At 37.7% G+C, this 14841-nt stretch overlaps 1 protein-coding gene across 2 annotated transcripts in view; it reads left to right on the top strand.

Annotated features, from left to right (window-relative positions):
- Window positions 1-13991, top strand: part of LOC134657217 (GAS2-like protein pickled eggs) — a 120828-nt gene extending 106837 nt beyond the window's left edge. The window contains exons 4-5 of one of the 2 annotated variants that reach the window (XM_063512781.1): window positions 1308-1938; window positions 12638-13991. In XM_063512781.1, the coding sequence (XP_063368851.1) occupies window positions 1308-1938; window positions 12638-13551 (1545 nt within the window). In that variant the 3' untranslated portion in view covers window positions 13552-13991. The remainder of the gene's footprint in view (window positions 1-1307; window positions 1939-12637) is intronic. The other variant, XM_063512782.1, reaches the window with a different exon arrangement.
- The last annotated feature ends 850 nt before the right edge of the window (window positions 13992-14841 follow it).

Raw genomic sequence — 14841 nt, 5'->3', positions numbered from 1 at the left:
TGTTGATGGTGCGGAACCCTCCGTGCGCGAGTCCGACTCGCACTTGGCCGGTTTTTTATTTTTCCGGCGGGTTACCCCAATATTGTGTTACACTTATTATGTTGATTAAACACGTACGGTTTTCTAACTTCATCTCAACTACAAAGTGCTCAACAACTTTGCAATTTTATTGTTGTGTGAGACTCAAAAAAACTAATATCAGCTCTTTTTTTACTTCTTAGACCAAGAGTTTTATATTCATTCACAAAGTGCATTTAAATTTATAGTGTTACGTTCGTACTATTTTCCTGTAGTCTCTTTATTCTCGCCGAAGTCTAGTTTTTCCCAAACTCGTCTATCTAAACGGCCTCGTTAGGTCCAACCTTGCGTACTCTATATGGACCAACCGACCACCAACCTAACCAGACCCTCACATTCGTCAATACAGATAATAAATAAAAAAGCCCCCATAGAAAACTGAAGACTGATCAACAGATGGTCTCCCCCCAAAGGTCAGTTCCAACTGGCCGTTAAAAGGTCGCACAACTAACGTTTTTCTGCAAATATCTTGTGGGCATTTGATTTGACCAAAAAAGGAAATCATCGTGAGTCACCGCCGTGTTTTGGTCTGACCGGTATGTGGTATTAATTAAACACATGGCCGGTTATTTTTAACTCGGCGGTTAAATGCTTTTACGTACAATGTACTTGGTAATTTATCTTTATAGATTACTAGTTTTTTTAAGCGGCATCCTTTCGAAGCGGTAAATTGAAAGTGGCGAGTCGAGATCTCTGTGTGTTGATTTTGTCTGTAGTTTATCATGGTGCTATAAATAAAAGTGAAAAGAAACTAAGTAAAGAGTTTAGGGCTGGCGTGAGGATCGGAGTATCAAGCAGTAAAAATCATACTTTTGTAAAGCGTTTTACCTAAATGTCTTTAGTCTCTATAATTATTATCTAATATAACCTGCAAGCCTAGCCATAAAATCACTACAGCCTGCATACGGTTGATAGAAAATGCCTATCAAATCTAAAATATGGTAAGGAAATAGTCAAGATAGAGAGTTACCTATTCGATCCATCGTTCGGTGTTTGTTGTTGATTTTTGACCAACTAGGTACTTGGTTTATTTGTTTTAAGTAGGCTCTGGTGATAGTGCCCACAAATAAACCATGACAGTCTATAACATATTTTTAAGAATTAGGAGTCGAGTAGATTTACTCAAGTTACTCTAATATAAATATATTGCACACTACTTAAGGTAAGCTGTAGATACTTATAAGGTAAACATTTACCGCCTCAACATAAACACTTCCCTCTGTCCACAGATCCTCCGCTCTCACGTGATGGTCCGCGTCGGCGGTGGCTGGGACACCCTGGCCCACTACCTGGACAAGCACGACCCGTGCCGCTGCCGGGCCCAGCACCGCACCTCCCTCTCGGCCCGCCTCGCCCGCCCCAAGCAGGACCTCGCCGGCGCCACCGTCACCTACGAACGACCAGACCCTTACCAACAGAAAGAACCTACTTCTCTACAGTACTCCAAATTCTACATCGACGACTCCAGAGCACACTATCAGAGTAACAGCAGACTTGATGCTCCGACAAGCTTACCTTATCTAGGAGAGCTAGAAAGAGCTGCATCTCCAAGCAGAAAACACTTAACTCCACGCGCGAACAGCCCAGGCCGAAAATCCTCCTCACCAGATCGGAGGACAAAGATTGTAGTATCTAATCATTTGGTACCAACTCCTCATGCTGTAAGAAACAAGAGTCCAAGACCGGTCTCTCCAGCGCCGGCGGCTGAGAGCGCGTCTGATAATGGGTCTGAGGTGTCGGATGAGGGGTATAGGAGTCTGGGAGTGGTGGCTGGATCGACGCAGGGATCGCCTTCGACTAAAACGACTAATCGATATTCCATGCACAGCCAGAATTCGTATGATGACGCTGAATATAGTGGTAAGTTTTACTTTTAATATTAATCTGTTTTAGCAAAATTCTTATAGCGTTTTAAATTTAAAACACGAAAGAAATATTGTCGGTTGTCATGACGCGATTTCCATACAGCTTCAATTTGAAATCAGATTTATCGACAACCGACCATGGGGTAGGCTTTTAGTTAAAAACGTCACATTTACTTGCTAAAGAATCTGTAAGCTTAGTATTAATTCTTATACTAAGATACATTTATTCATTCGTATTCGAAATGAAAATCACTTGTCTACTTATTTTTGTTTAGTCTAAATAAAATATTTTCGTTATATACCTATATATACATGCAAGTTCCTTTATCATCTGGTGCGACGCCGACGCTATGTATTCCATATTTTCCTTTCTTTGATCTAAGTAACTATTTCACGGCCATCTTCTTTTTCAAGCTTTCCTTTAGTTTTGTTTTAATTAAGTAGATCATCTTGTCGTACCTGTCTTTAGTTGACCTATCAGTCCCTAGAATCTGAGTTTAGTTTTCAAAATGGTAGGTTTCTCATTATTCTTTTGAAGATCTTAAAATTGATACAAGGAAGTTTAAAAGCACCATAAAATATTTAATACATTTTTCGCAGACATGCAAATAAGATGTAAATGTCTCACTTAGTGCTTTCCATAAATGTAACGATAAGATATATACTTTACAAAAAATGTTAAAACACTTACAAAATGGAAGCGTCAATGTTAATCAGGTCATTATCGTAAAAAGTATCGGTTGTAAAAGGGCTGTAAAATATTAATATGTCGGCGAAGAAAACAAAATGAATTTTAGACAGCATTACATGGTAATTTAATGTTAATGACATTCATGACAAGGATGTTTTGATATCGGAATAAAATGGCAATCGTAAATTTAATATTTATCGATTCTTCTATAATGAATGTCAAGTAACATTATGAAACTACATTTATTAGTTAGTTTTATAGGTTTTTAATAGACATGGGCAATCTGTGCTATTTCAAAAAGCTTTTAAAAATATAAATTCCGTGCAAATTTAGTTTATAAATCTAACTAACATATTTTACATCTATAACTTGAAAATTCATAGGATCATCTGTGAGATACAAAATATCACTACCGTGACTATTATATTTTGCCAAACTAACAGAAAATTCTTGTATTAGAACGAGCGAGCGAAGCGAAGTGAAGTTCTTACATTCAACTTGGAACACACGGCTGGCTAGTGGCACGTCCCGGCATTTCGACGTTTTTAAGCTGAACTATCAGAGGATAGTTTGATACACAATAACTTAAGCAAATTTGGTCTAATTTAAATGAAATTAGGCAAACGTGTAGATGAAGGCATTATATTTTACTCATTAAATTATGAGCAGGCTCGATCAAGGGGTTATGGAGCTAGAAGGGCCTAGAAGGCCAAAAAGCTATTTGAGGGGGGTCTTGCTATTCTGGTCATATTATTTGCAAGAAAGTATGGTCGAGCTTGGTATCAAATGAAACTAATGAAAGTGCTCGGTTTACACATTTAAAATAGAATATCTGGGAGACCGAGCTTTGCTCGGAAAACATGTAAAATCTCAAAAATTAGCGTTTTCCCAGAGATAAGACCTTGCTAGATCGTTTTTTCGCCCCCGAAAACCCCCATATACCAAATTTCATCGAAATCGTTAGAGCCGTTTCCGAGATCCCCGAAATATATATACATATAAATATATAAATATGCAAGAATTGCTCGTTTAAAGGTATTAGATAGATAGATTTAGAATAGATTTTTTAATTTACGATATTCAAATAATTGGCAAGATTTATAAAAACAAAAAAAAATATCATATGGGTAGGCATTTGACATTTGACAAGAAAGATTACGGCTTACCTACTACAGATACTGTCTATTTTGTTAAAATCTATGGTGACTTAAATCCACTTAAATCTATCAGTTAAGGGCTCCACAGACCTTGCACTAAATCGCAAGCGGTTTTCGATCCTTATGATTATAATGATGAATTTGCACGCTTGCATGCAAGCTAGGTACATGATACACTATATATTGTAACATCCCCATACTGTATCAATGCAAATAAATGATTTCTGATTTCTGATTTTTTGCTGACTAGATTCAATTGATCTAACTTTTTGGCGATCGAGGCGAACTACTAGTTTAAGTTAATTAAATACTTACTACTAGTTTCTCACTGTTCTCTTTGACCCTTTCGCTCGTGTTACTTTCAACAGTACAAGAAATCCAACAGTAAAACATATACTTTTAATATTATTAAATTGGAAACCTTGAAAAGATTAACCTACATGTTCAAGCCCTATTGCGTCTCCGATGTCAATTATGTACCTTTCAAAATCATAAAAGTTTGGCAATTTTGCACCAATTCGCTAATAGTTATTTGTACAACAAGAGATCAAAGTTTGATATTTCTTCGAGTGCTTATTTTGAGTCCCGTGCAAGCGAAAGATTCTATACTAGATTCACGAGCGTAGCGAGTGAATCTAATTTAGAATCTTGAGCGTAGTAAGGGACTCAAAAGCGCACGAGATGTAAATAACTTTGATCTCGTGTAGTTCACAAAACTTTTCACCTCAGCAGTGAGAACATATTAGAGAACCCGAAAAATGTATTTCTTCTTCATCACTTACCTCTATCCACTCATGTTTTCTTAAGATATACCAACAATTAAATTTTCACCTCAGCAGCTCGAACAAGGGTACTTTGCTACTTAAAAACAGTGAGCAAAATCGAATTTTGCTCACTGAGTGAGCAAAATCGCATTTTGCTCGTTTTGTCTCACTGAGTGAGCAAAATGCGATTTTGCTCACTGTTTTTAAGTAGCAAAGTACCCTTGTTCGAGCTGCTGAGGTGAAAACAAAATTGTCATTTCGTTTCGCAATCCCAAATGACATTGTCAAATGAAAATTCCGTTCCGCAATTGACATGGCGACACATTGTTTGCATATGCACTTATTGAATAGAGCTCGAAACGTATTCATACGTACATGCCAATGGATGAGGTTTGGTCCAAGTCAAAGGTCAAAAGGTGATACGGAATGTTTTTGATTTCGAAAGATTTGTATAAATAACGAACTAGGTATGTAGGTATTAGACTGACATTTACCCTGACAGAAAGGTCTTGTAGTCTAGCGGTTAGACCATGCGAATTTGAATCCAGAGGTTGCGGGTTCAAACTCCGTCTCGTATCAATGAGTTTTTCGGAACTTATGTACGATATAAATACATAGTTTTGCATAAACATATGTGTTTCCATTGATGCGTATAGCTTCTAAATCATAGCTTGCTACACAGTAGCAATGATTCCGGCGCGTGGTGCAAGAGGAAGGAATACAGCGATTTATTGGTGTCGCAATAGGGACGATTATTCTATTCTACATTGATAATAACTAGCCCCCTTAATCATAAAACTTAGCTCTCTCTCACAGACCTGTGTCATTTTTAACAAGCTTTTATTAGGTCGACCTGTATGTAACTATGTAATGGAATCTAAGGTAACTAATTTAACCATCTTCCAAGGATCGTAGCGTCATGAAAATTGGCAGCTGTATGTAGTTCTGATGACAATACAATAATATGGTACTGTCGAACTGATCTGATGATGGAGACAGGAGGTGGCCATAGGAACTCTGTGATGAAACAACGCAACCTAATTGTGTCAGGGGTTTTTAGAATTGTCTCGATGAGTATTCGTTGTCTGTCGTAAGAAAAGTACAGTCAGCGATAAAAGCTTGTACCAAAAATTAAATTTATGCCAAAAACTTATTTGTGTTTTTGTAACAAACAATAATAGCATAATGACGGATAGGGACAAACGCTTATCAACAGCAACACATATCTATATTTAATAAATAAGGTGCATTGAATTTGGAAGCAGAATTATAAAATAAAACTGCAACTTAACTTTCAGCTGAAGCAAGATGCCTTGGCAAAGCGTTACAGTTACAGTAGCGTATGTGTCATTAGTGATTAATTTTGAAAATAAAATAACGATATCACTTCGTTATTTTATTTTCTAAATTAACACAACATAATGCACCTTATATCGCTTCCGCGCCCGCGCCCGCTGCCGCCCATGCCGCGTGAACGTTTTCGCAACTCCGGCGCATCGGCGCGTGCGCCGTTGCGTGTAATTGTCCGGTAGTGTTGTGTGGTACTGTACTGGGTAATTGAATACATGTCTATGTTGAATGCAGTTGCCAACCGAGAAAGGTTACTATGGGCTACTTGTATGATGTGCGAATGTTTTGCAATGAAAAGATGATTTTTAGGGTTCCGTACCCAAAAGGTAAAAACGGGACCCTATTACTAAGACTCCGCTGTCCGTCCGTCCGTCCGTCCGTCCGTCCGTCCGTCTGTCACCAGGTTGTATCTCACGAACCGTGATAGCTAGACAGTTGAAATTTTCACAGATGATGTATTTCTGTTGCCGCTATAACAACAAATACTAAAAACATAATAAAATAAAGATTTAAGTGGGGCTCCCATACAACAAACGTGATTTTTGACCGAAGTTAAGCAACGTCGGGCGGGGTCAGTACTTGGATGGGTGACCGTTTTTTTGCTTGTTATTTTTGCTTGTTTTGCTCTATTTTTTGTTGATGGTGCGGAACCCTCCGTGCGCGAGTCCGACTCGCACTTGGCCGGTTTTCTTTAAACTACATTTTTGTGTTATTTTACATCTGTCAACAGTCTAATCTAAACAATGACAAATGTGACGGTCGAGAAATTATAATAATAATAATAATAACCCCGCGGGGGCAGCTTGTGGCGAGCTGACGGTGAGTGGCGACACCGCGGACCCCTATTCCAGAGGGCCCTGTTATCTGGCCCTCGCCTCTGTGCTTGCCTTCATTGGCCGGCCAGAGTGGAGTCGCAAGAGCGGGACCTATGCTCCAGGTTGGAAGTGTAAAATGTCATAACGCCGGCGGCCTGCTGAACGGATCACCGGGATCTGGCTACCGCAGACTCACCTCTCGACAACCTTACAGCCGCTCCGAAGTGTTGCCCTGTTGTCGCACTGTGCGTGCGGCCGATGTAGGGCCCACTAAATGAGTTGGCGAGTCACCACCTGTCTTACACAATTTTGAGACTGATTGTCACGGCAGGTGTCCGCTAGTCTCCTCCCATAGCCCATTATCCAGTCCATCCAACTTGCATATCAATAGCCCATGACCTTAGTTCCCATCGCAGCACAAAAGTGCTGCACTGCAATAGTCTTTGCACCTGGCGGAGACCATCTCCGGATGTATCATATTGTGCGCTCGGGGATGGTATCCGCCACGTGTATCCCTTGCTTTTAGAGTAAACTGTCTTAAAGGGCCTCTGCGCTGTTGGCTTCGGCCCCACGCACGCCTCCCAAAGGTCCGGGACCCCATGGTCCCGAGATATGGAAAGGACAAACAAATAATAATAATAAATATTCTTTATTGTGCACCATACAATTAAAAATACACAGAAATTAAATTCAGATTAAAAGCTAGGTAACAACAGGCGGTCTTATCGCTAAGAAGCGATCTCTTCCAGACAACCTTTCAGTAGCAGGAAACTAAGGACTAACAACATTGAACGGGTAGTGCCGATATACATTTAATAAAAAATAGAATTAAAATAAAACAAGACGAAAACCATTACATACTTTAATATAATACATAAATACAAATATAATAAATACATATATACATACATACATACATAAAATATTATACAGGCATAAATAAAGGCAAAATTAAGGCAGCGAAAGGTAATGTGATTTTAAAAGAAATTTGAAAATGGGAAGGGATTTAGCACGTCTAATGTCTAATGGCAAAGCATTCCACAACCGAACAGCACGAAAAGTAAAAGAGTTTATATACAATTTTGATGAAGAAGATGGTGGAGCAAGGAGAAGTTTCTCCGCACACCGGACAGAAGAAAGATAGCTGAAACGCTGTTTAAGATATAGGGGGGTAGTGGGGTTGAAGAGAATATTATAAAGAACAAGAATATGAGAGTTGCGGCGAAAAATTATTTGAGTCGAACCAAGCTAAATTGGCATGGAATTTGCAATGACCAAGTGTGGAAATGTCATCATGAAAGTCCTATTTCTATTAAAAAACGATGTTTATAATGACACTCCTCATTTTGTTCTGTTCAAGTTAGCTTAGACGGAAAAATAATCCTACCTGTCATTTAATATTGAATAGAATAGAATATAATTTATTCGTAAGCACAGACAATACATAATATGAAAGAAAACACAAAATAAGATTAAAGTGCCACGAAATGGCCTCATCTCAGCATGTTGCCGGTGGCTTCCAGCGCTGGTCTTCCGATCCGCCTCTTTAAATCCGATGTCTTAAACATTACCAATCAGATTATTTTAATGTACAATGCTGCAAAAATGTAACAACTCTATACCCTACATTGCGTGACAATCAGTAAATCTATATAGCACCATGTTATTTATTTACAGTCACCTTCATAAACACTAATTGCCCATGGCACGCCTTATAAAACACATCCAATTAAAAAACTATTATACCCCTAGACAAATACCTCCATACCATAGACAGTCTATCATAGAATAATTTGTCTATGCTTCCTGGATTGCCTTACTTGGATCGAATATGGCTTTTTACCTTAATCGTACCTTACCTTAACTTCCTTTTCCGAGTTTGTTTACGTCGTGTTTATGGTTGTATAAGAAAAGATAACTTTATAGTAAATACCTTTCTGAGATCGAATTTAAATTGTCGTGTGTCATACTAAAATTAAGCTTATTTTACGGTTTATAAACGTATTTTTAGTCACTTTCTGAGGTCGGAAACATGTCGCACGAGTGTCTAAAAATAAATCGTAAAATTAGCTGTAGATCTTCATGGATTCCCCCGCCCCGCCATTACAAAAATGGCAAAAATCAAATAGACAAACACATATATAATTCAAGAGAAACACGACCTATAGGAGAAAATACGAAAGCTTTTTTACCCAACATGAAACTGAGAACTTCGCCCTTGCTCGGTCAGTCTTAAATGAGATTTCACACTCACTCATCTCACTTTTAGACACACAGCGGCATAAAAACGGGCCAAGTGTCCATAATGGTCTGCACACGCTCTTCTTTTATCAGATCCAGGTCAAGTTTGAGTCTCAAAATGAAAAGGTCAAAATAACAAAGACTATCAAAAACATTTTGACCTTGTTCTTTTGACATTTAAGCTTGACCATAACACCTGTAGACATCTAAACTGCTCCAAAATGGTCATCATTCACACTGTTCATCATCATCATCATCGTAAACCTTATTTCTAAGATAATAAGGTTCATCAATAGTCAATGAATTGTTGATGCTTACCGTAGACTAGTAAATATTCAAGACTAACAACCTCGATACAACACCGCGTTTGCATGCCTTTTATTATATTTTTTAATTTTTGCTTTATACGCTGTGTTTATACGTAAGTTTTTTTATAAAATCTGTCATCTACTGCTTTTATGACTTCTACGCGTAAAATTCAACTTTCCAGGTTGCTGCCGCACTAAAGTATAATTAAAGCATAATAAAAGCATTTCAGACATATTTTTATCTAACGGCACCATTTAGTTTGAAGACGTACTTATGTACCTTTTATAGTTAGCGTGGCAGTTTTCATGCGCAAGTAACTAAAATGTGAAAATATGTACCTATTATTAAATGTCATCTACAACATTGACGATTGGAGGCGTTGTACACACGAGGGTTACCTATCTGTCTTCTTTATTAGTAGACTCCGGTGCTAACCTAAACATCTCCGTCGCAATCCATATCAGAAAGACCACATTCCTCGATCATAAAAGGCAACTCAGCTAAACCAAGCCTTGGCACGTCAGTCCTTCGGCATAAGATCGATTTTCCTTTGACTCAGATTAAATCAAATGTTGGCGTGGGCGATAAATGGTAACAACTGTGTTATTAACCAGTGATTGACAGTTGGGTTTATTATGTTGATAATGGCGGATTTATAAGGAGCGGTTGAGAAATGGTGAAGGTTAGGGTTTTGAGGTTATGTCTGTTTGTTTGGGTAAAAGTAAAGCCAAGACATGGACGAGTAAAACAAGAAGACAGACAATTGCCATACACAATCGTGTTTTTTCAATATTCAGCGCCATCTATTGAACGGAAGTAGAGTTATTTTGACAAGAGGTCTAAGCGGCGATTATACAGGGTGCTTCCTGTAACAGGAGCAATAAATTAAACTAAAGGCTGTTCTCCTCAAACTGACCAACATTTGTTCAGCAACTTTTGAAAATAACTCATGTTTTGATTTTTATTACACTTTAAAGTTTATTCTAAGACGCAATGTATTGCAAATTTTGTTATGTTTAAAGCGTGACAAGCAACGTCAAACACACTGATGTCAGCGTACATTGAAGGCAATATTTATTTTGTATGAAAAAGAGGAAGTCTAAAGGATTCATAATTTTTAAAAGTTGCTGAACAAATGTTGGTCAGTTTGAGGAGTACAGCCTTTAGTTTAATTTATTGCTCCTGTTACAGGAAGCACCCTGTATATACCTACAGGGGAAATTGAGATATAGCTGCTGTTTTATTCGTCAATGTCGAATCTAAAATAATACATAAAAATGCCGGCAACCTGCAGTTAAAAATTTAAAGCTATCGGGGGTAAAATGAAAACTTTATCAAAAATTTTAAATTTCGGTAAAGATTTTTTAGTGAAAATTATAAAATTGATCGTAAGGCACCGTGGTAATATACTAGTAGGTACATACCTATCATAGGTATCTTATTAGCTCAGAAAAAAAAACATCATAGAGTGGGTAGTACCCACTTGTATGTCATCATTACCTACTTACAGTATGACATCTATTTGATAATTTGATACGATAAAATTCAAGTGATATGTATTCAAATACAGATATTGGCTGAATAATTTGCGCAAAAAGCTTAACAACCATAAATGCTATCCCAACATTCCAACAAACTCATAATTTAAAAGTCGGTACGTACACTCAAAAACATACGTAAGAAACATTCCAACTCATTTTGCAACCTAATGATGTTTGTCTTAGCCCTCACGCCAAAGAAAACAAGCGCACGAGGCGACACAAAAAGAAAATCGCAGCATTTGAAGTGCACTTTAATATACCAATTTAAACATACACTTATACAACTGCATTGTATCTCTTTTGTCATAAGAAACAGTGTCGAGAATCGGTTGAAATAGATTTTAAAACTAACTATGAAACTTTGTGTTTTCAGCTTGCAAATTTTGCTCTAGCAACTGGATAATATTTCTTATCAGCAACAAAATAGAGTTTAAATTCGTTTATTTTTTGGATGTAAAGTATGTAAAGGGCTCTCATATGGTCAGAACGTGAGAGTATTTTAAATAGATGAGTCAACGACCTTTTTAAGGGCATGCAAATATTATTTTGATTCGTGTCGAGTTGAACTGTAATAACGATTTGTTGATTCGAGTGTTTCAAGGTGCCTTGTTGAATAGTTGAGTACTTTGTACTTATAGCAATACATATTTCAAGTTATTTTTGAAGTATTGCTTGAGAATCAATTTGATGGTATTTATTATATTACAAAGCGTCTGGGAATAACGTTATTATTGGGCCTTGATTGAGATGATGTCAATTCGAATTGACATGAGACAGGTAACAAGACAAATACGAACGTTTCCGAAAAAATACGATAGCAAAGGATTGTTCATAGCATCTTGTACAACATTTGTATTATAGTGCGTCAAGCAAATCTTGTCAGTAGCAATGTACTGCAAATTAAAGTACTTAATACCATGTAATACTTAAAGAACAGAATTGCGCTAAGAAAAGCAGCAATGTACATCGAACCAAAACGTGTTTATTTTTCCGCCCTTCATACGTCAGTTCGAGTGAATTATCATAACCTCAAATTTTAGTAATGTTTGCCGTCAACGAGCATGATTGTACATTGTAGGCACCTTAGCTTTGCTTGAGGTCATGCATAATCTTGGTATTTAATGGTGACAGCAGAAATTTCTCTTGAAATAGAAACGATTCAGAATGTAAACAATAAGATGATGGCTGTCATTCACGATCCACATTCCACAGATAACATACAGATGACACGCGATTTTGGAATTATTCGAACACAGTGTTGCTAACCCGCGATTTTTCAAATTTACCGACTTGAAAAAAGGAGGTTATCAATTCGACCATATTTTTCATTGTAAATATTTCATTGTTATTAGGTACATAAAGGCACGTATAAAATAAAGTAATTACGTACACGAAAATTGAAACAAAAATGATTAGGTATCCCATTTCTAAATACCTGGTCACCCAGTGACACGCGATACCTATCATAAAAGCATAATACAATTCACAGCTTAACCAGGTCAGTGACCCCGCTAATGAGTTAATATTTACACGTCACATGATTGTGTGCCAAAACACAGAGGTGAACAGACTAGTTATGTCCTAATTTAATTGTGTAATATGCGTAACCTTTTGTAATCTGTGTACTATGACCGTTTGACCGTGATTATAAAATCTGCAATAGCCTTGGTCAACAAAAGGATGAAAAAAGTATACATAAAGGTTTAATCTAAGAAAGTCCTGAGAAATACAGACGATTTAGTGCCACCGGCCCACAATTATTACTACGCGTCTCTTTTAAATATCTATCTATCTACAAAATCTAACATTATATCTCCTCGTTTCAGAGCGTCTCGACCAAGACGACGGCTGTCACATGGACCGCGACCGTGTCGACGACTACGTCAGCCTAAACACCGGCCTGCGCAAGACCGGCTACGCTGACACCTTCTACAGAGGCAAGAAACCCTCCTCCATCGAGGACAAGTCCAACAGGACCAGCCCCGAGCGCATTGTTGTCGTAGAAAGCAACAATTCACCAAGCATGAGCCTCCGAGCTAGCAGAGACGTCGAACCGAAGAAAGCGCTCCGCAGCCGACCACCCAGCAGGATCCCTCATTCACCCGTCCGCGCCAGGACACCCAGCCGCGGCAACACCCCCAGCCGCGGCAACACCCCCAGCCCTAAACACACAGCCAATATACAGACTTCACCTAAACTGACTCCAAAGTTACCGCCAACAGCTAGAAACACTTGGAGTGGACGCACTGCCCCTAATCAAGCCAAGTCTAAAGCCAGACCGACTATCGGCACTGATACCTTTGATAATCCTAACAAATCTCCCAAAGCGAGACCTAAGGCCGCTCCTCAGAATGAAGCATTCAAGAGAAACTCCCCTCTTAGAGCTAGCAGCGTTACTCTCCGCTCTCCACCGAATCAAAAGCCTCTAAGTCCATTACTAGAACACATCTTAAGGTCTACGGAAACTGCTAAAGATGATGCCGCAGTTTTGGAAAAGATGAAAGAGATTATCAGAACGTATTCAAAAGGAGAAGATTCTTTATCCAGGACTAGTTCTAAAGACTCAGATTACGCTGATTTCACTTCAGCTTGGGTAATGTCTGATGGGAAACTGGAGAGGTCGACTAGTACGAGGCAGTTGGCTGCTCCGAGGAAGGATCCCAGGAACGGAGCCTCCAGGATCCCAGCTCCTGTGTCAATAGGTTGCCGGAGGTCCACTTCTACTTCCCAGTTTCAATGACAGGAGTCCCAGGATAGTGAGCTCAGTGACAAATAAAGACTGAATGCCGGAGAAGGGTTGTGATGGTTCATGTCAAGTGATAGAAAAAGTTCCGTTTTTGGCAATAATTAGAGTGTATTTGGAAGACGATTTCGAAGGTTTTCGAACGGCCTGGCATAGTAGCTATAATTCAAGGCTCACGCCTGTTATGTATATGATATATCTTTTCTATTTATCGAATATAGCGTAGTCTATCAGTTATACTTATCTTATCTATCCATATCTTTTATGTGTATTAGTTGTATCAGTAATGTTTAGATATTGTAGTGTTTTTGAAAATTTTCTAATGTCGTCTAATTGCTGTTCATCTTTACACTTAAATAAAATGTAGTAAATTTACACTAACATAAAAGTAACACCATAGTTTATTGAAAGAAGTAAGGCTTCTTGAAAAACGGTTCATTTGGAGCCTAAAATTGTGTAAACTTTATATTATTAAGATGACATTTTTTCTCTTTTGATATGGTCCATTGTTAAGAAAAAACACAATTTCTTACAGTGTCAATATGTTAGTACATAATATATATTTAAACACATTTTTTCAATATGAATTTGTCATCAGCATCACTTTAATTATTGATTTCTGATTTTCTTTGTGAAGTAAACTGAGACTATTTCGGCTGTGAGTGGGAAATCGTTATTCTTATTTTTTTTTTGAAAAGTGTCACGATTCAAGCTACTATAGTTTTGGTTTATCTTAACAAAGAAAGTATTGACATAATATAAAGACATTTTAAATAACACTAGATGTAACTTAACAGATTAAAGTTTAGAGGCATTAGAGTTATTAACGTTAGATTGTAATACTATTGCTACAGACCACGAAAGCACCAGAGCAAACCAATGTGTTAAATGTAAGCAAAACGCTAGATTTACATAATAGACACCTATAGAATAGTATCATTCTTTCATTAAAAAAATAGGTATCTGTAAAGTGTCATTCTATGGAACTTGCTAACTATGTAGACAAACCGCCATATTGAAATTGTCTCTGAATGATGAATTTACTAGTGGCTTTTGTTTATATATTTAGCAAGTTCCATAGAATGACACTTTAAGGTGAGTTCTGGTGTTAAATATTATGGTCTAATATAACGTTACGCGGGTTGATTCACAAATAGCGACAAAAGATGGTGCTAATTTTAATTTTAGGTTAAATAAAATATGGAAAGTCCCAGTAAACCCCATCTTGTACGCCAAAACGTATTTTATACGTCCATAAACACCAGTATAGATTTTGACAAGTAAAAT

The sequence above is a fragment of the Cydia amplana genome, chromosome 19 (assembly GCF_948474715.1).
Source record: "Cydia amplana chromosome 19, ilCydAmpl1.1, whole genome shotgun sequence".
NCBI lineage: Eukaryota > Metazoa > Arthropoda > Insecta > Lepidoptera > Tortricidae > Cydia > Cydia amplana.
The sequence above is the reverse complement of the archived record's forward strand: the minus strand, read 5'-3'. Positions and strand labels throughout refer to the sequence as shown.